This window comes from Athalia rosae, chromosome 1, assembly GCF_917208135.1.
Source record: "Athalia rosae chromosome 1, iyAthRosa1.1, whole genome shotgun sequence".
Taxonomy (NCBI): Eukaryota; Metazoa; Arthropoda; class Insecta; order Hymenoptera; family Athaliidae; genus Athalia; species Athalia rosae.
In genome coordinates, this window is record NC_064026.1 from 26172607 (window position 1) to 26194827 (window position 22221).

Below are 22221 nucleotides of genomic sequence, written 5' to 3' on the forward strand. Positions count from 1 at the left end.
CTCTCTGGGAATCCACTCGAAATTGCGGGCGACGCGGATACGGTTGCGGAGAGGATGTTCGGAGTCTGTGGAAAATTGACCGTGGGATTCCGGGAATCCGTGAGCCGGAGTAGACGGGGATACGAGACGCAGCCGTCTGCCGTAGGGTCCGATAGCCCCGAAAGGTGCTCGTCGAAAGTAGAGTAAAGAGGAGGAAAACAAAGACGGAGGAACGGAGGAGAGTTGGAAGTGAGAGGTAACCCCAAAGCCTCGAACTTTATCCTCCGTACCCGCAGGGTTTCCTCGCGCACGGGATAACTGTCCAAAGTTTAGGGACGCTTGCGGTGTTCAACCCCGGTTTTTCCCTTCCACTTACCCACCACCCTTTCGCTTACCTCTCAACTACTTCGGTTCTGTGGCTCGGGTGTGTCGTTCTTCACCTGCAGGGGGGGGGGGATGTTGTACCCGAGACTCCCGGAACATCCTGATTCCGCTATGAGGGTCGGTAGGTCGGTCGGTTGTTCGGGTTGACGCTAGCGGTTAGCAGCAGCGACGTGGTTACGAGGGGGGTAAAACCGAGGGAAGCTAAAGGGGTGGCAGATAAAGGGGCAAAAACGGGGTGTGATGACTGTAACAGATTAGGTCGTCTACGTCGGGTATGTATTTCGCTCCCTTTCTACCTACCCCGGCGCAGCCCTTTTCATCTTCCTTCCTTCCTTCTCTCCCTCCCCCTCCCCCTATAGATCTCTCTCTCTCTTTCTCTCTCGCTCTCTTTTTCTCGAAGCTCGCTCACGCTGAGCCCGCATCAGCCCCGCAGCGGCATCGTCCTATTATCATAGCTTTTGTCATTCGCTCGCCTCCGCTTTTGTTGTCGGTCTCTACGGTAGGGGATGCGAAGCCGAGGGCAACGATGCACGACAGTTGGCCGATATTTGAGCTCCTTTGTGCCACTAAAGTCCTCTCCTTTCTACCCCCTCCCCCCCCTACTCCCAATCCCTGTTTCATAGCGCTCGCTGCCGGCCGTAGTTGCGGCAGCCATTCCCCGATACGGCATTAGCTGCATGGATCACGAAATAACCACCCGCCGGTCCACTATTTCCACCCTCTCTTCCCCGCGTTTAATCGTACTCTCATTTCTGATATCCCAATTTATAAACTCGCGTCTATAAATGTAATCGCGAACGTCACGCACTACCCTCGCTTGCTTGCTCGCTTGCTCGCGCTCATCCACGCGAGGCATATTTATGATACGTATCGGGCGGTGTGTACGTACGTACGTACGGTATAGTTGAAAAAAATGGTCGGTTGCGAACGTGCGTCAAATAGAAAACGTTGTTCACGAAATTCAGCGTATTTGTTTAATCTTAGTTTATTTTTCGTTGGCGCGTGATTCTCGCGTCGTCGGCGGCGCGTGATTCTTTCGATATTGAAACGTGAAAAAAATCTTCGACGTATTCTACGGTTTTCGTCGACGGTGAATTTAACGAAACCCCCTCCGTGAGTTTCTATTTTATTAACAGCCGTCACGGACACGTACGTACATACATCGCGCCACATCAACAGACCGCCCGCGCACCCTCCGCGAGTCTAATATGTATATGTATATAATATAATACAAAATACTCGTCTAATCTCTCTCACCGAACTCACGCGAGTGCGTGCCTCGCACGCTTTGCTCAGGTGAAATTCTAGTGTCAAGACAGCTGTCACCCAGAAACTACAGTCAACAGAGATTATACGGTTAAGCCCTACCCTCGTACGCGATCACGTTTGTTTGCCTTTTATGACCGAGTGCTGCACAAACGATACCGAATGCAATGCTCGCGATCATACCTATCGCCGTACGTGTACGATAAATATGTTTTCACATTTTTCATCCACGCTCTCTCCACCTCCGTAAGAACTTCTATATTCTCATTACAATCGCCATTGCGATTTTTGCCATAGTCTCTCTCCATTTTCCAAAATACTCTAAACTCGAGACTACTTTCCACGTTACACGTACGGTGTACGAAATACCTCGTGGAAAATCTTGCGACGCGTGGGATGTAAATTTGTTTTTCGGCTCGCACCCCGTTTATTTTATGCAGCGTACAATCTCGATTTCGATCCTATTATTTACCCCGTATATGTACTCGGTACAGAGCGTACGGCACAAACACCGTGACCGCTTGCGATGCAATCTGGCGCGTGTGTATATTATAAATGCGGTAGGGAACCGCGAAACAGGGGGCGACCTCGCAGAGATTAGTGGGGGCGACGAGCGACGCCTCGTATATATATATGTATATATACCTATTTGCATACTTATCCGGTCCACTCATCCCCCAACCTTCGACTCCACCTCCCGCTTCTGCGACTCCTATCTTTCCTCATCCCCCTCGTCGGACGTCGTCCGTCCTCGGTGCGCGTGTCACGTGGTCATCTATCTGGGCTAAAAATCGCCGACTCTCTCCCTCTCTCTCTCTCTCTCTCTCTCTCTCTCTCTCTCTCTCTCTCTCACCCCCTTTCAGTTTCTGCTCCACTGAACAACTTCCACGATCCCGCACCCCCTCGCGTGTGTCACGTTTGCTGCCTCGCGTCTACCTCTCTTTTCCCTTACTTTTGCTCTCTGTTTTCTCATGCTCTTATATATACTTCTCCTTTTTCAGTTTCACGCTTTGCTTTCTTTCCTGATCAGATACGTGTACATACATACATACATGTGCGTCGTCCCGTTACACTTATACGATACGTTCAACAATGCGCACCCTACTTTACGCCCTTGATCTTCTCCGGTTTTCTATCTGCAGTGTTCCGCGTGTCGAACCTATAAAGTATACGTACACCACATTTCTCGAATTTATCACACATACCCGTGGTGTAGACGCACGCGAGCGCTCTATGCGCGGCTCGACACAACAATCGCTCGAATATGCACCCCGCAACTTAGCGTTCGCGGCTGTATCGTACCTACCCTCCTGTACAGGGAGGCACGGGGGCGGCGAGAGATAAGATAGAATGAAACAACCACCCCTCTCCGCGATTTTCACGTGAAAACTTTTTCGTCCACGTCGGGCGCGCGGGGGATGAAAATGGACGAGAGAAACCAAGAAGAAAAAACAAAACAAAACAAAAAAACAAAAACAAAGTTGAAGAAGAAAATATGTGTGCGATGAGTCGGGTATGTCGCGGCGATATCGAACTCAGAGGGTGTTCTTTGTGGTAGAAATGTGAGAGAGAAGAAGGGGCGTAATAAGGATATATGTGCATGATGTGTACGGTATATATCCATAGAGATGAGGTGTATAGGTATATGGGTGTGTACGAATACACCCTCTGCAAACGACGGGACGGTTGGATGAGCGATTTTTACAAGGTACCGAGTTACGAACGCGCTGCTTTCGATCGATTCTCGTATACGGGGGGGAGGGGGGGGGAGGTTTACACACACCGAGACATTTCCTCGTTCCGTTGTGTCGTCATTACGGTAGAATGACTTTTTGCTTTTTTTTTCCTCTCTTTTCTTTTCATGGTGATATCGCGTGGGACACACCTACTCGCGTAGGTCCAACGCTGATACATACCTACGTGTGTACTTTTTATAACGGGAGGAGTAGGGCTCATCATATAATACTACATATATATCTATATATACACGCGTCGCTTCAACTGTATATTTTATGAAGCCAGAGCTGATCGTATCGTTTTAATTGCCTCGCGGGTTAAACGGCTGCCCGGTTTTATCGGTTGATCGGTACATGTTCGTTGTTCCCTGCGGTATCAGGTGTTTCTATTCATTACGCGAGTGGCGCAAAGGTGAAGCGAGGTGATGTTTGATGTACACGGAGATCCACGGCGTATTGTATTATACGAGCAATATGGAAAGAAGCGTGCGTCCGAGGGGAGGAGCGCGTGCGATTTATATTCTCCACGTCGACCAATTCTTCACTTTTCACGTGTAAACATTTGCGCACACGCGTTCGAGTATGATAACGTTAACGCGTCTACTCTACCGAATGCTTCTTATTTTCTTCATCTATATTCGCGTTTTTTTTTTTTTTTTTTTTTTTCAATCGACCGTCTCAAGGCACCGCGTGATAAGACGTAATCGCGAGAAAAAATAGTTTACAGATATGAGAAACGAAATTAATTGGCGATCGCACGTTCGTAATGTCGATCTATTACACTCGCCTCCGTCTGTCACGTGCCATCGGGAAATTTTCGGTAATATATTTTTAAGGGTTACCGATTCTTTCGTTCGTTCTTTCTCGGCGATTTATTCGAATCGATTGTCCGCGGGACATCCGGAAGACAATTACAACGTACACCACTTGATCTCGATAAGGTGTATTCGTGATAAACACTTGGAAAAAAAAAGAAGAAAATACTTGAAACCCTTCGCGAGGTGCACGAGATGTGGACAAGCCGCTCGCTCGAGTGTGATCTATAAATCAAAACTTATGCAAATCTCTCTAACAGTGTACGAGGACATCGGTGGTATATAGCGGCAGCGATATAGCGCGGTACTCGAAGTGTCGACGATACCGGCGCACTTTGTCACTCGGTTACCGCGCATCAGCATTAACAGCAGCAGCTGCTGCTGCTGCTGCTGCTGCCGCTGCTGCCGCTGCTACCGCCGACGTCTGTGCACGTATACATGTATACCTTGGAAATATAATCGCGGATGCATCGATTCCGCCCTGTTTAGCATTGACGTTGCATATCCGGTTCAACGGAAAATCGCCTCGCATGCGTCACTTGCTATGGTAATTTAAATGTGCCACTGTTGCGCGATGCATACGAGCTTTCGGTACATTGTATAGGTAGGGACGATTGTGTCTCGCCTTTGAATTTGTGGATATTATTCCGCTATATACCTCGGCGCGAAGGGTTAACGATATCTAAGCTAACGTTGCTCGGATGACTACGTATCCAGGCGGTACACACAGCGGTGTGGTTTAAACTGAGAAGGCGAATCGACGCCTCCCGGAACATCCGCTCTCTCCAGGTTTGTGCCCCGAGGTGTCACGTTGAGCTTCCTGGCGGGAAGAACGGCTCGGTCAGAAAGATAGTAACACCCCATGAATAATTCAAAGATCTTGTTCACCCTGTTCTGGCCGCGAGTACTTTGCATATACATAGATATATTATAGCTTCGGTGTCTATACGCTAGCTTGTATAAGGTGGTACAGAATTACCGCATATTTACCATGGGAACATCTATATATATTAGTTTACGTTATAAGGATAACATCGGGCAGGTCTTCATCGAGCAGTCTCTCGTACAAAAGACTCGGCCGAGTAGTGCGAATTTCCAATTAACAGAGTTTGTAAAAAAATATCTTTTGCCTCTTCGTGAGTTTTTTCGTCTGGCTGGATTATCCGGAGATTTTTCTTTTACTCGGTTTTGAAGTGGCATCCGACGTCCGCGTAACGTAGGTATATCAGGCGCGAACTCCGATCGGATACATATGAAAATGTAGGACGTGTAAATTTGTACATAACTCCGCGCTCTCCTCTGTAATACATGTCTCGAAAGCTAACTCACCGAATACCTGTCTAAGAGAGAACCGAAATTCACTTTTGTCAGCGAGTTTCGAAACGACAGATCTGGGCCACCCGCGGCTCACCGCACAGACCGCTAACACGAGACGGAGGATTTCCACTCGCTGGCTATACGTTATACCCATTCCGTATGAAAGACTTTGCACGGTTTCCCGAAGACTGCGGAAGAAATTTTAAGTGAGGAATATACACGTCCGACGACACTACTTTTCCACTCGTTCTCTCCTTCCTCCTCCTTTTCACATTTTATTCTATTTTCAACTCTTGAATTCTATGTAGAGTAAATGGATACACACACATCTCGCGTGGCTACTGTATGCCGTACGGACTCGCCGGATAAAGCCAAAGGACTTTTTATCATATTTGCTCGTACGTGCGGTCAACGAGGATAAATGACTCACGATATGGAACGTCTGGGACTCGGCTAGACCGTCAAGTGCATCCGGTTTTCCGGTGCCGTGTAAGCAGCTTACGTGAGAGAACGGTGTAACATCGGTATCAATCGAAAAGTGGATCCGCGAGTACGTACAAACGTATAAATTTTGGACAGTCTATTTAACATGACTTCTGTCACGTTTCAAGTACATCGGAAAAGTTTGAGATACTTTTGAATCTGATGGGAAGCACATCGATTAGAAAAAATGTTGGACGGGACTCCCGGCAGAGCTTGCGAAAAATGCTGAAAAATATTTCAACCCGACTGTTAGACGTTTCTACATCTCGGCAAAACGATTTTCTCAATATTCTCCGAGTGGCGAGCTCAAATGCCTCGCGAAATCGTTTGAAGCTTTATTTGGGGAAATTTGTAAAGCGCGGCCACTTCGCATTTGAACGATGGTAGACTTTCTCCGAGATTACTTTGGTAACCCACCGTGTAATCGTTGCCGCGCGAAGTAAGTACCGAGCGGTATGAGAAAGCACAAATACGGGAGGGAGGACGGCGCGCGCGTTGTACACGGCAGGTAGGATACAACGTTGGTGAAGGCAGGCTGAGAGGGTAGGAGTTGCGCCGGTGTCGGAGGATAGGTGCATAGAGGTATGCGGGTTTAGCTAGCCACCTGCGGTGGCCGGAACTGGAACCGCGAGTTTGTGGTTTCGCGGTCACACCGAGCCCCGCTAAAGCTCCCGTATGAAACTGCCCTATTTCTGGCCCGCAGTCTATTCACATACCCGGGAACCTACCTGAACGCCTCTCATTTGTATCGTAAGCTTTTTAAAATTACGAAATATTTGCGAACGTCAAACTCACACGTCTTCCGAATCCGAACACATCCGGATTCTAAAATTTGAGTTTTCATTATCTCCGATAATCCGACGCACATTTTCGACCGATCGCCCCAGTCGCGACGAGAGGGAACAAAATAAGGAAAGACGAAACGCGTATTATAAAATCATGGCACTCGCTCAAAATCCGTTCTCGTTCGCTCGCGGGGATTTAACGGAGGGTAGTAAAAGTTGAATACATTTCATAAGGAATACGGGATTTGCATTCCAAATTCAGCGAAAATATCTTCCTACTGTATAATGGGTTAGCATATGTACCCGGGCCGCCCCCCAACCACCGCGCTTCGTGCTTCGTTAGCTGGAGTATGTGAGTTTAAAAACTAGGTACGTTCATCCACATGAATGGCGGAGGAACGAACGAGGGTTGAGGGCGGGTTGTTAACGTGCTTAACTAATTCTCACGAGAGGCGAGCACCTGCACGAGCGGCACCGCCGTATAACGTTATACCGGCGATTCGTGTTCGTGAGGAGAGCGAAGTAATGTGGGTGTATAATAGCGCGGGGGGAGGGGGAGGGGGTAGCGCGAGCGCTGCGTAAGTGAGGGCAGCTCGGAGGAAAAGCCGATAAATAAATTGGATTTTAGAACGGCTTTGCGGAGACAAATGGGATCAACGATTTTGCCGATCAGCAGGCCTAGGATTTGCGACGCAACGTGAAACGACGAGAAGCGACACTCCATTCTACTCTACTCTACTCTACTCTACTCTACTCTACTTCCACTTCTTTCCTCTTCATTCCATTTCATTCCACTCCAATCCACTCTGCGCGCGACCCGCACCGCGGCAACCCTCCTGAAAACGACCAAAGACCAAAGAGTGTAACGAGCCAACGGTCGACAAAAATAACTTCAAACCGTACAAGCGTAATGTGTCGACTTACATATTTATTGTAGAAATATATATATTTACGAGGGTTGCGACGCAACTCCTCCTCCAGCCAGACGCCCGCACCACGTGACGAATATCGAATTCACTAAGCGCTGCACTTGACTCGACTTTTTTCTATTCTCGACTTCTCTCTCTCTCCCTTTTCTTTTTTTTTTTTTTTTTTGCGTCTTTTTTTCCACTTCATCAACCCTCTTCGGGAGTTCCATGTGCACAAGATGTTTCACCACGACATTTCCCAACAGTTTTGAATTCTGGGAAATTTTCAAAAATCCTAACAGAAAAAGTAAACAGACCGAACGGTTAATTTCTGAAGTAGCTCGAGCTACCATCTTTCTATTTTCCAATTTTTCTCCCATGCGATTCGATATCGGTCGTCGAATTTTCATCAAATAATAAAAAAAGAAGCAGCAGTTACAACGGCTCGACGAATTAATTTATCGCGTCGGGGAATTCGGAACGTCGTGCCGTTGTTGATTCAGTTGAGAACAATCGTTCCTTTTGTTATATTACGGAGGCTAGCTCGGGTTTGGCCATGCCGCGTTTGGAAACGGAGGAAAAGGAGGGTTGCGGAAAAAATAAAAGAAAATCAACGCGGTGAAACGGGCAAGAAAAGCTCAGGGGCACGGAGCCAACCGAGCTGTGCTAAGACCCGTGTTTTTTGTACGCAGCTTCAACGATCGCCGAACCGACCGCGTCCAAACATCTTAAATCATCCGAGGCAAACGTATAAACACATAAAAGCCACAAGCTAGCCGCCCACGTTTGAATAATTATTTAACCCTAGCTCCCCCGATGTAACGGGTTTATTATCATTTCCAATTGAAAATAGATTAACAACTATTCTCGGCAAAAGACAATTTGTGCTATACCTATATCGTACCTCGAATTAATCGGAAATTCCGCGCTGCCCGGGCCAACGATATCGACTTCGCTACCAACTCGTGTATTTTATATCGCCAGATCAAATCGTTTTATTTAGAGAAACAAAAAAAAAAAAAGTTAAGGTGCAGAGACAGCGCTCAATTACGGGATGGTTTATTTTATATGGTCCAAGGTGTCGACGTGATTCGACGCGAATCAATGATTTGTTTCCGATGATTCCTCGAAGTCTTCTATTTCGGTAAATCGCTTCACTCGTTCGTTGTGAAATAAGGGGAGAAAAAAAAAACAAAAAAAATGATTCGAAAAAGTATCACGTGCGCCGGGTGATTTTCCCATCCGCGACGCGGATGTTTGGTTCTCTCGGGAATCTAAAAACACACGCGATAATCGTGGATTCGTTCGTGGCGATTCCGGGAATACTCGTATAATGTAAAAAATGCAGAAACTTGCGACCAAGTTACTGGTTCAGAGAAAATTGCTGTTTATAGAGTTTCCATTCTGCACCATCTCGTACAACGCGCAAACAGCGAATCAGACCCAACGAGACGAGTCGAAGTTTCACTCGTGCCATCGACCGGCTGCAGTTACGCCACTAATTTCGACCTCTATTTTCACCGCGTGTTTGTCGGTGCACCGGAGGTGCGTGGGGGATAGCGTATAATAATGTGCGGTAGACCTCGCGTTGCATGTAGCTCTGTGTACGCGCGTCCGAGATTCGGACGGCTGCACGGTTGAATCCGCACGTGTACGCGCGTGAAACGGAATTAGGGGGGAGGGAAATCAGAATCGTTGCGTACCTCGTACACGGTTGAATCGCAAAACTTCGTTAAGTTAACCCGTACACCGCGGCATAATTAATCATGTCGCGGTGTACTTACGTCGCATATCAGTGGTGCGTTGTCGTCGTATCGTCATTGTAACGCATCTCGTCTTAATCAAGGCTCTTTTATTCTCTTCTGTTTCAGGGTCCGCCGCAACCCGGTCAGCCGTTCAAGTTCACGGTTGGGGAATCTTGCGACAGAATCAAAGAGGAGTTCAACTTTCTTCAGGCCCAATATCACAAGTAAGTTTTTGCCTATCCCGAGAACAACGGATGTCACTCTCTCAATCGATCCGACATTCCCGATCCTTTTTAGATGAACGAAAAAACAAAAAAACATAAAAAACTAAAAATCCTACCCAAAGAAACCCTGGAACGCCGAACGAATTGGAAGCGAGGCGCGCCCCGTGCCAGCCGAATAAGATTTGGATATACACAGACGTAGATCGGACTCTATGTATTATACACGGCGCAGAAAATATTTTGATACTCAGCCGCGGAATTAATACTCGGTGAGACGGATTCTTTCTTCGCCTTAATCCCACGTACCTACACCGATGTGTATGCGATCTCTGAAGACGTATAATTTATATTCGCGGCGCGCACCTCTCGTCCTTTTCTTTGAAAATCTAATCCGTTTCCACCAACCTTTCGGCGTTGCACGCGAAAGTTGAGCCCCGAACGTAAAATGAAATCTGCGAGAACTACCGGCTTATACACGCATCCTACCTTCTTTGACGCCGCCGCACGTAATCCTACGAGCAAAGAGACAGCGACTCGTCGGCGAGTCATGTGCATTCTTTCGGCTCAAGGCTGCCAAGAAATGTAACACATGTTCACGTAGTTATACCGTTCGTACGCGCGCACCTATTTACTACGGTGTATTTCACGAGCGTGCACTCCAAACCACCTCACCTCACCTCGCAGTTTCAACGACGATGAAGACGACAACGACGAAGACGACGACGACGACGACAACACGATGACGGGCGGACGGATTCGCGACGCTTCTCATTTACAAACAGATAAGGTATACGTTACGTATATCCTCATCCCGTGCGACGTACGTACCCACTCACCTCAAATATCTACCTACTCGCTTAACACCGGGTACGTACAACCGAGCCATTATACATACATATATGTAGGAATGGTGTATAGGTAGGCGTATGATACATACCCCATGTACGAGGTGTATGAATACCTAATATCTGTGTATATCCAAGAGCATCCGCCGCGTTGCGGGAATATTACATATGTAGGTACGTGTGCGCGATGAGGAGCACACGTGAAACGAGCGGATGTAATTATTTGCCCTAGCGGCATCGACTGTGCGCACATTCGAGAGGGAGAAGATAGCGAGGGAGCAGCGGCGGAACGTCGGTGGTATAAATGCGGTGGTACAGGTGAGCGCGATGCCGTTTGCAGCTTCGCCCACACCTACACCTATCTATCAATTCTAGAGGGTGATTCGAAAGTATCGCGATGAATTTTGAAGACCTGTTAATACACCGTGCATACCAAGAGAAGAATTCGCGATTAGCGAATCAATGATCGTCAAAATTGATGTAGCAAATTTTTCTCTTCTAATAATCACAAGATTCTTAAATCGAAGTATGACGTACGCGCACCCGTGTGCACGGTGGAAGTTTGTATCTCATTTCTGAATCACCTTGTACAGTACGACTTATACTTGCACTGTAAGCGCGTGTATACCACCCCCGCGTTGATGCCACTCGCTCTTTCCTCCTCTCTCGCCATCCATCTCACCCTTTTTTTTTTTCTCTCTTTTTCTATATTCTTTCTCCTCGCCTCTCCTCCGTATATTTTCACTCCATTATATATATTTCACGTGCTGGCGCGTCTTCATCCGCCAGATAACACGTGCATTTTATACGTGATGTATGCGCGATGCGTGTACATGAGAATACACAAACATACCCGTATTCACACGTTCACCCTGCGTACGTTTATTTGTATATTTATTTATTTATTTATTTATTTATATATTTATGATCATATATGCGTGTTTATAACGCGTTCGTTATCTTCTTACATTACGTGTAATGGAGAGAGAGGAAGAGAGAGGAAGAGAGAGAGAGTGAAAAGAGAAAAACAAGGACAGAAGAAGTGGAGAGAAGAGCTGCTTGCGTTCCAACCGTACAATGCAAAGTAGTACCTACGTACGGGGTAAATTGTCTCGTTAAAAATTCAAGAGATACAACGCTAATGAAATGCCGGTTGACGCGGAGAATAATAATTACCGAATATCTGTACCCGTATACATATGTATGTACGTGCGTACGTACATATATAGACACCATAGGTATGCCTATTATTTATTACACCCATGTGAGGATGAATTATTTTTTTTTTTTTTTGTTCGTCCCCCTGCTAAAAATTCGTTTTTGTTCGTGTATACACGTAACGAGGTGCACAGGTGTACGCTGTTCGGTCCATCGTATAGCGTACAAGTTACAACGTGTGTAGAATTATTGCCGCTGCTCTGAAAATTGATTTTTGACGAGGAAAAAAGACACAGATTTTTGATTGTCTATTAAACACCGTACCATAACGTACGATTTTTTTTTTTTCTTTTTTTTTCACATCAAACTGTAACTGACGCCATATACCCAATTTGCGAGTATAATTATGAACGAAACGAACACGGTTGATTAAATTTTTTACTCCAACGAAACTGCAAGTATTCGATCGATAATTTGTTTTTCAAATTATTTGTTTCAACTATTTTTTTTGGTAATTATTATTCTCTTCAAAGTTATACGTACATACGTCTGTATGGATAGTCGATGCAGCAACGATTAATATCACATTTTTCTCCCCGTACAGCTTAAAGTTGGAGTGCGAGAAATTGGCCAGTGAGAAAATTGAGATTCAAAGGCATTACGTGATGGTAAGCCGCCTCGTAAAAGAACATCGATTTAAAAAATCAAATAAAATAAAATAATCATATACGGTTGAATAAATTGCGAACGATCCGTGAGCGCGACTCCGTCTTATGTATTCTTGCGATATACATATATTACATGTTGGGTCCGATAATAAGTAGATCATATTTACATAGTGATCTGGTGCGAAAGAAGAATTTGTCGCGCCTTCGCATTTCTACTAACTATTTTCATACACCTTGAATCATCGATGGGCCTCCAATCAATTTGTCGCGAAAATTTGCTCCTCATCACATACGTCACATGTTGGCAAAGTGTCAGATGACCACGATTTTTCTTAAGATATATTTTCTCTTCGTTTCGCACGATCGGCATGAAAAATGAAGACACATCGTTTCACATTTTTTAATTTTTCATTTTGTATTGTTGATTTTTTTTTTTTTACCGCCGCTATTTTTCGATGTCCGGAATTTTCGGAGTTTCGGCATGTTCTCCGTGTCGTGATTTTGCGTATCCTTCGGGAATTTCTTTGATCATAAAAGGTACACGTGGTTGTGGCAACAAAGTTGGATTCATCGAGGAACGAGTATCAACGGGGGAAATAGGGAGGGGGGGAAATGTCGCCGTGTAAATATTTGACGAATTTAAAAAAAAACTGAAATTCTTAGCCATTTTTATTTTACAAAATTTCAACGAGACATTTCGTTAGAACTGCAAATTTCGAACGATCCGCACTTGAATCACGCTCATTTTTCATCCCATTGACGACGATATTTGCAATAAGATCGTTGGCGAAATTTTTCTCGCAATAATTCCAACGACTGAAATTTGCTAATCGTGCAAACGACCTTCTAACGCTGTAACTTCAGAAGCGCGCGCGGTTCGGATTCGCAGTAGGATTACGTATGTTGTGTCGCGAGTTCGCCAGATATAATGATACCGAATATCGCGTTGCTAACGACGAGTTGAAATGTTACTCGTGAATTTGCATCTTCGCCTGGTTTAATACCGACGTACTTAATGTGCCTGAAATTCCTCGTACGCGAATACCTACTGGTTGCCTCATATCTGAACACATGTAAAAAAAAGTATAAAAACGCGGAATCGACGGAGCGCGCAATCGCATCGCGCGTAACTTATACACGATATGTATACACGTATGATATATACCTATACATATACCGACGTGTGTTATTATATCGCATATATATATACGTAATATATACTACATATAACAGACGCATAATACACAACCGGATATACACCGGACGCTAACACTGGCCGTGATAATATTTGATGTCACACCGCGGCTGCACTAATCGTGTGTTTAACAGCTTGGCTGCACTTCCGTACCGAACGAATCACACACCATACGACCAAAGCGACAACGACCTCCGACCTCGATGTCAATTCCGCGTCGCAATCACCTTATCCGTTACACCTATCGTCGCATTGTTGTCGAGGGTTGAATCAATCGACGTGCGATACTCGATTTTTAAATTTTTGAATTGTTTTTCGATTATTTTATTTCATCTCTTCGTTTCCGAGGGTTCGATCGCGTTGTTTCTTTGGTCGTGCGAATCCCCATACGATAGCCCTTGTGCCCCCCAGCCCTTCCAGTTGACGCTCTGTTTTGTCTTTACTTTATCCATACAGTATAATTGATTATACATTTAAAAAAAAAAAGAAAGAAATGAAGGAAAGATTGAGATGATGGAAAAACAAAAAAATGAAGGAAATTGGGTGACAACGTCTATCTGGATCAGTTTTTGACTCGAGGTACGACCGATCGTTTGTGGGCAGATCGTAATTAGTGTTCGGTACCGATGAATTATAGATCGGCGTTGTCCCCGATTAGCTTTTGAATGTCGCCTGCACTTAGGTACTAATGTCCAGCTTACACGTGCAATTTCCTGCTTGTTCTGTCCAGTATTAAATTGGAGCTGGAGAAACTCGCCCAGGAGAAGACGGAGATGCAGCGCCACTACGTTATGGTGAGTTTAACCGGGTCGTTATTACTTATCACGACCATTTTTATCCGATGGTCTCATTAATCGCGATCGGTTGTAAATCGCGATTACAGTTGTGATGTCTATTCAATGACTATTTTCATTTTTTAAACTCCATCGGCGACTTCCGATCGCTTCAAATTATCTTTTTTTTTTTTTTTTACATGAACCATAGCAAGCAAAAAAAAAAAGTAAAGAAAAATCATTTTTACTACAAGGAATTAGAACTCTATACTCTCAAGCGTTGTGGGATCTGAGCACCCCTTGTTTCCGGACAGGATGAGAAAATATAATAAGAAAATTCAAAGATAGTGGATGAAATAAAAAGAGGTGATCGCTACGCGAAGCCAAGAATTTAAACGAATGAGGTTCTCTCGGTCGTATCCGTTTTGGTTGAAGAGTCAGTCCGGATCATTACCCGACTCTCCAAGTCGTCGCGGTCGTCGTCTTCGTCGTCGTCTTATTCTCATCCGAGTTCCTCGTTCCTCCGCACGTATTTCGCGAACGGGTTCAATCGTGGTTATATAGGTTTCGTCCCGCGCGCCCCCCGCTCGCCAATAAGTAAAAAAAGGAAGAAGTCGGAGTCACCGGATCTCCGCCATCACCATTCGACGTCGCACCACCGCCGCTGCTATCGCCGTTCGCTCAACGTTCACCGCGTATAGTACAGCGAAACGGCTTGTTTTCGAGATCCTCAAACTCGCCGCATGCGAGTTTCCCGAGTCGGGGGCAAAGTCGCCTCGGTCGGCGGTAGTATAGGTATAGCGCTCGGGAGATACCGCCCTGCCGCCACATTAAGCTTTTACGAGGCTTTCAAATAATTGCGTGCCTCCTAAGATTTTACGACTCGGCGAAGATCCCCGGTCGGTCCTCCTCCGATGAAACGGTCTTCGTGCGCGCCCTCCCCCACCCCCCCCCGGGACGCGGAAGGACGGGGGTGGGGTGGAGGGGGGATTTCCACCGGGAGATTTCCCGCTGCGGGGGTTTTAAAAGAGCGGCGCGGGGGATGGGGGTGTATTTTTTAATGTCTTCGAAAAGTTGAAACAGTTTGCGCAACTTTGAACACCGGCTATATACTTGTACGGTATATACGTATATATGTAACCCACGTTCGTGATATAAGGTGCCGGATATCGTGGAAAATCCGAGCCGTCTCGCCCGTTCGTCGCGACCCGGACACTTTATGGTATTTCTCAAGTTGCACCGGTTCGCGCGTATACAACCGCGACGCTGTTACCGCCGCTGTTACTTTATATACCAAGAATCGGAACGTGTACATTGTACCGGTGGGTGGTTTCCAGCTACCCCGAAGTAGATCGTTTCGCGATTGCGGTGTACATGGAACACTGTATATTTTTCGAATCGGAAGACAAAGGTAAGCGGGACGCGTTTCTCTCTCCGAGGAGTCAACTCGATCCGCTCCGCGTGCAGTTGCTCTTCTCTATTTGGCCGGTCATAGGTACGTACGTATACGTACGTACCTCGCAATGACACCGTCGTATCTCACCACCGACTTCGCGTGGAAATCCTTGGTACGTTTTACGACTTGTATACACTTATATCTACTCGGCGCGTACCGCGGTCCGGGGTATAGGTTCGCCGCTCGGTAGAAAAGGAGATAAAATAAGCGAATAAAAAAATTGAAAGAAAGAGAAAACAACGAGGAATGAAATAAATAAATAAAAGAGAAAAATGCAAGTACTCGTGTATAAATATACAAGCTACTCGTGCGGACGATCGAGGTCTCGTATAACTATACATTATACAGTCCTGCGGCAGCGACTCACGAGGCAATATCCGAACGATAAGATCCTTCTTACTTCTCTCAGCGACGTAATTTTCTTGCCCTCCCTCCCTCCCTCCCTCCCTCCGTTTCTCTCTCATGACCAAAACGACGACGGATCCATTACTTTTACGGGTTGGATTACGAGGTCAGATATTGATCTTGATTGGTATCGTTTGGAGAAGGTTGTTTAGCTCCGGTGAAGCAGCGTCGCGACGCCGCCGGTTTAATTGAAAGAGAAACTCGAGCACCTCTCTTTTTCCCATCCCCCGTGTTCCCCGTCTTTCTCTTCCCCCTTCCATCAATCCATCCATCCGTCCGTCTCTCTCTCTCTCTCTCCCTCTCTCTCTCTCAATTTTTTTTCTCTTTGGATCGGATCAGTCGGTCTCGGAAAGGCGTGTACGTATACATATATCTTCGACGGTATATAAGATCTTCGCGGAGGCCATTTTCGAACGGATAATTAACAGTCCAACTTGATGGCCTCCGTCGCGGCGAGGGGAGTCCATTAATTAAAAGCCAATTACTTTGAGGAGGCGAGAGTCAAACAGCTCAGAAGGAGCGACGACGCGCTCCCGGTATACGCTACGGGGGATAAACGAATAAGAAAACGCGCGTTACGCGAAAGAGCAGAGCAAAGGCAAAGCGGAAATCTTAGCCAAGCGCGTCTTCTCATTTTCTTCTCTCATCGCGATAAAGTGCTCCCCGCTCTATACCTATACGCTGCAATGTTCGGGAACGTTTACACTTCTATATCGTTGCGTGATTCCTTTTATTTTTATATTCATTTATTTACCTTTTTTCTTTCTTTATTTCTTTCTTTCTGCAACTTCTCTCTTTTGATTAACGAGTCCGTTTAGTCGTCCGTGATTCTTCTCTTCTCGTCATTTTGTTATTTTTTCTCTCCTCTTATTTTTCGACTGCTTCTTCCCTTTGTTTTTTTTTTTTTTATACTCCAGTCGTTGAGTTTTCGGTGTTAATTATTTTCCTTCTCGAATAAAATTATTCTCACGCCGAGCTTCGAGATTCTCGGACGTCGGTCGATTATATTTTATTCTTCTTCTTTTTCCGCGCTCCGTTTTTTTTCGATATATCTTCATCAATTCGTTGATTCTCTTCAATTAGTGTATACGAGTGATACGTATAACGGCGTGTGTAAAAAAATGAATGATACTTAAATCGGTATAACGGGGAACGATACCACCCTCCTTATCACCTCTTTTTTCTCTCTCTCACACACACACACACACGATCCTTTTTATCTCCCATCGTTATTTATACTCGTCGAGATCACGTTGCATTTAATTAATCGTAAGCAATGAGATTACTCTGTACGAAGATCCGATATTCCGAGTCGTTTTGTACCGTATAGCAAATGAAAATCAAGACGACGTACAGTAGCTTCCATACATAATACCGCGTATACGATGCTAAATAAAGTATAGAGCGTTCTCATTTGTTCCTCAACGCGGAGGGTCCCGTCTGCAAACGCGTCGCATCGCTCAAGTTTCATTCCAAAAAAAGAATCACTTTTATAAACGCGGCGCGCCAGATATTCCCATTCTATGTACACGTGTATGTACACGCATATATGTACAACGAACACGTTTCTTACAAACCCCCATTTACACGTTACTTACACACGGAAATTGATCGCCGGTAACGCTCTAGGGGGTTAGCCATTTTTCTCACAGATGTTGCGTGGGCAGTAAAACTCGCGTTACAACCATATATTCCTTGTATACATACATACATACGTACATACATACATACATACATACGAATATCTCCACAATGTCGCGCACGTAGCGTTATATATACCGGGTCGGTAAAGAACATAGGAGCGTGCGGGAGCGCGCATATAACATTTTCTACCTTCGTACCCTCGCGTTACCTTTTGTTACGTATACGTATACGTATTATATACCTATATCACTCGGCTGCGGTATGATAGTTGAGCAATAAAACCTGTTTATATCGGCACAGATTGCTATTCGAAGGTACGCGAGGGCATGTACCGCGTATACGGTAGGTGGACGTACGTACGTACTCGCGTACATAACAGTACGCTCCCGTAGGTTTTGTATACGTATCAAAAGTAGCTATGGGAATTTTGCAGCACTCTTAGTCGCATGGTGCGAAAGTGGTGCGGTAACGTTACACCGTATAAGAAATAGATACCTATTCCATTTTCAGATTCGAATGGCGGTGTGTGTGTGTATAAATACGGAACGGTGTACACTGCACCGCTTGTACGATACAAGGCTGCAGCGGTACCCGCGATACGGCGTCCCGCGAATCGTTAAATTTTGCGATATTTCGCGCGACGCGACTATCCCCCGTTGGAAATGACGCTTTTATTCGCGTTAGCTCCGCTCCTACGCGTAGGTGTGTCTATACACACGGTACACGAAGAAAGCTTTATGGTCTGAGGCTATTACGGTCGCTCGGGCTGTAGTACGGTATACGTTTAATAAACATACAAGTACGCGAATGTGATTCAATACGGCGCGGAATGATCGTCGCAATGAAAAGGCCGTCGTCGTCGTCCTCCTCGTCGTCGTCGTCGGGTTCTGGTCGTGTGGTGGTGGTGTCGTAAAATGACAATGCGCTCCCGCTACTGCAACACGTCCACGCCGTGTTCCCGCACCTACTAATACCCTGCACGCCGGTACGCGGTGATTTGATTTCACGATACGCCAATAAACGGGGGACGACCGTTTAATGAAGTGGGCGCGATATTGACATTCCCGGTGTTACCATTTCTGACGATCGGCTCTCAGGGTATATCCCCCCCCACCCCCCGATCGGCTGCGAGAAATAACGAGAGTGGAAAAGGGTGCGCAAAATTATCGAGTCCAAATTTTATTCTCAAAAATTCCGAAGGCTGCGTCGTTGAGGGTTGAGAGAAATTTCGAATAGTAGAAAAAAAAAAAATCTCGAAAAGTCGAGAAATGTGTGGAGAAATATTGAGAGCAGTCGGCGGCGGTACGAGCGTCACACCTGTTCTACCGCTGAACGGTCTTCAGTCAATGGGTCGAATGAAGCTACGGTAGATTTGAGAGCCCCTGACTTTGGAATTAGTTAAGCCGCTTGATAGCCCCGCAGGCTTGTTACACACGATGTAGGAACCTATGTTCTCCGCAACAGGAGTAGCTCTACCGTACGTATAAGCACGGTGGATGGAGGAAACCGGTCTTTCGTACTTTTATTTCTCGTGTACCGTCGACTAAGTAGTTCCTTTTTTTTTGTATTTCGTTTTCGGTATTCTTTTTTCGTTACTTCGCTCCTCTCGTTTTGCTCTCTTCGCCGTTCATTTTTTTCCCTCCTTATTTCTTTATCTCTCCCTTTAGTTTGTACATTATCTTTCGTAAGGATACGTATGGTACATACGCAACGACTTCGCGCTCCTACCTACATACATACATTTGTTGTACAATAGATAAAACCGTGTACGGTTTTTATAACGCTCAAAGTTAATTACGTACGACACGCAACACGAAATATTTAATTGCATAATTTATATACAACGGCGTTACCGCGCGTACACACTTATCGGACGAATGTAGATACATACCTAAATCTCTTCGGAATTATAATCGAATCGATTTTCGAAAGAAGTAATGAAAAAGAAAATTAAAATCAGATGAAAAAAAAAACAAAACAAAACAATCTTTGCGGTCACGCCTGATTTGTCTCTTGCAAATTACTTTGAAGATAATCGAACTAATTAACCGTCCGCGTGTGTGTGTCCGCGCGCGGTAAATTACACGGACGAGATACGCCTACTCGACTTACGTACACGCATCATTCATACCTATGTGAAAATAAAATGAAAAAGAAGAAAAAAAAAAGAAGAAAAATCCAACCGTAGGAAGACTCGACACGTGTTATATCGTAGATACCTACTATATAATATAGAAACGCGAAGTTGTTCACGTACACGTTCGAAACAGCATCGGCATCGGGGCATCGAGAGCAGAAGGACGAGAGCATGTATACGAGTTCAATTTAAATATCAATCTTCTCAGTTGCGCCGTGAATTTCTTCCCGTCTTTATTTCTTCTCTCTCTCTTTCTCTCTCTCTCTCTCGCTTTTTATCATCGTGGGTTTGTCGTCGTACATAACAACCGGCAAATCCATACGCTATTGCTGCCGCTGCTACCACCACCGCCGGCAGACGCTAATCGTGTAACCGAAGCCTGCGGCTGTCTTTAGATTACCTCCGTTCACCCGGTAAAATTGGCATCGATAGAAATTACTTCTCCACCCCACCCCCGAACCTGTCCTATCCCGCTTGTACCGTCCTTATTTTTTTTTTTTTCTTTTTCATCATCCCTCGCGCCCCTTTTCTTCGTCGCGTGTACCGATGTATACAACGGAGCCTCCCATAATTGGAGTGAAGGGTACGAAAATCGTCGAGACCGAAGTTAATCAAGTGGCGTTAAAAATGCGATTCCTAGTTTCTGTAGAACAACGCTTTTTATTCGTATAACGTGAAACTTTTGCCCAAATGGCACGCTGCACCTTTCGATCCCAACGCTTGAGAGAAGAGGCAAACCACACCCGATCGTTTGAAGATCTTAGATTTTTAAAAACCAGAAAACAAAACTGCACGCATTACACGCCTTGACTTTTTTTTTGGAAAAAATTGGACTTGGCGTTTTTTTTGTTTTTTTTTTTCTATATTTTGTAATGGATCGAAAAAAAATTTGAACCGACGAGACCCCACCGCGTGACGATCGGTTGGGTGAAAAAATGAAATCGCATCGAGTTTTCGCACGGAATCGTGTTTATCGTAAATACGATGGAAATAATGAGGAATCGATTAGCGCAACGCACCGTTGATTCAACTAACGATCAAAGACTCTCGTCGACGATAACATACGTGCTAGTAATTTCAACCCGTGTATATAACTACAGCTGCTTTTGGTTCATCAGAATTATTAACCTTTGGCTTGAATAGATTACACCATATAGGATATGGATATATGTATACCTCTGTATACCCTCACATATATCGGATCACCTAGCCTTCTCTGGCGCGAAGCATGCCGCGGCATTGCAGCATTGCACCGCATTGCATCTCAGCCATGTGAGCCATGTGTGCGATGCATGCAAATATTTGTCCGCTAAGTGGCACCGCATGAATACACAATACAAACAGTTTGGCTTGCTTGACACGTTGGGTATCCGCCGTACACCTATCTATAGATGGATATACGTTTTATAGATATTCTATATGTGTATATATATATATATATATCATAAATTATATGGTGTATATCTACACGTATGTATATTTATAAATATATTTATACGTGAAATACTTCTGCGGTTAGTCCGCAGCGTTAACAAGTAATACTCACAGTGATTTTGTTGATTTACAGTACTACGAGATGTCGTACGGACTCAACGTCGAGATGCACAAACAGGTGAGGCGTTACTTTCGATATTACATAATTTTATCGATGACCCCGAAAATTTTTCCAAAGCCAATCTCACGAACCCCGATTCAACCTCCGAATCTCTGTGAAATTTATTTACGAATCGACGACTCGTTTCGACATTTTTCATTTTTATTTTCCGATTTTATTCCTCCTCTTCCTCTACACTAGCACAAACGAAATATCATATTGTAGATCTTCGACGAAAATTATCGACGGGGATAAGTTTTTCGTGACGTTTCTCGAATCTCGGGCCGATAGAGAGGGCGAGGGTAAAAACTTTCCTTCTGTTTCACGCTGGGGAGGAACGGGATGGAAAGAAAAAAAGACAAAAATAAAGAGAAAAAAGGTACGAAAGAGGAAAAGGGAGAATAATGTATTCACTGCGGAAGGGATGTGAACGTAGTCATGGCTACATGATGGGGGAGGGGGTTGAACGAGATGAGATGAGGTGAGGTTAGGTGACGTCATCTCATCTCTTTACCCAGCACTTGCCTAACTCACGTTAGGTAAAAAACGAACTGGGTTTAATTCAGGATAAAAGGGAAAGAAAGTAAGCCAAAAAAAAAAGAAAAAAAAAAGGGGGAAACAAAAAATAATGGGTGCTGTGGGCGCCGCACGGAAGGGATCCCTGCTACTTCTGTTCCCTTTATACGGCTCCCTGGCCTCCTCGG

General features: G+C 45.2%; 1 protein-coding gene across 6 annotated transcripts in view; it reads left to right on the plus strand.

The window, feature by feature from the left end:
* Positions 1 to 22221, plus strand: part of LOC105685265 (protein groucho-like) — a 69841-nt gene that overhangs the window by 9823 nt on the left and 37797 nt on the right. For 2 of the 6 annotated variants that reach the window (XM_048660181.1, XM_048660179.1), the window contains exons 2-4: positions 9545 to 9642; positions 12250 to 12313; positions 21491 to 21535. In XM_048660181.1, coding sequence (XP_048516138.1) covers positions 9545 to 9642; positions 12250 to 12313; positions 21491 to 21535 — 207 coding nt within the window. Of the gene's footprint in view, positions 1 to 9544; positions 9643 to 12249; positions 12314 to 14238; positions 14303 to 21490; positions 21536 to 22221 lie in introns of those variants that run through there. The other 4 variants (XM_048660182.1, XM_048660180.1, XM_048660183.1 and 1 more) reach the window with 3 other exon arrangements.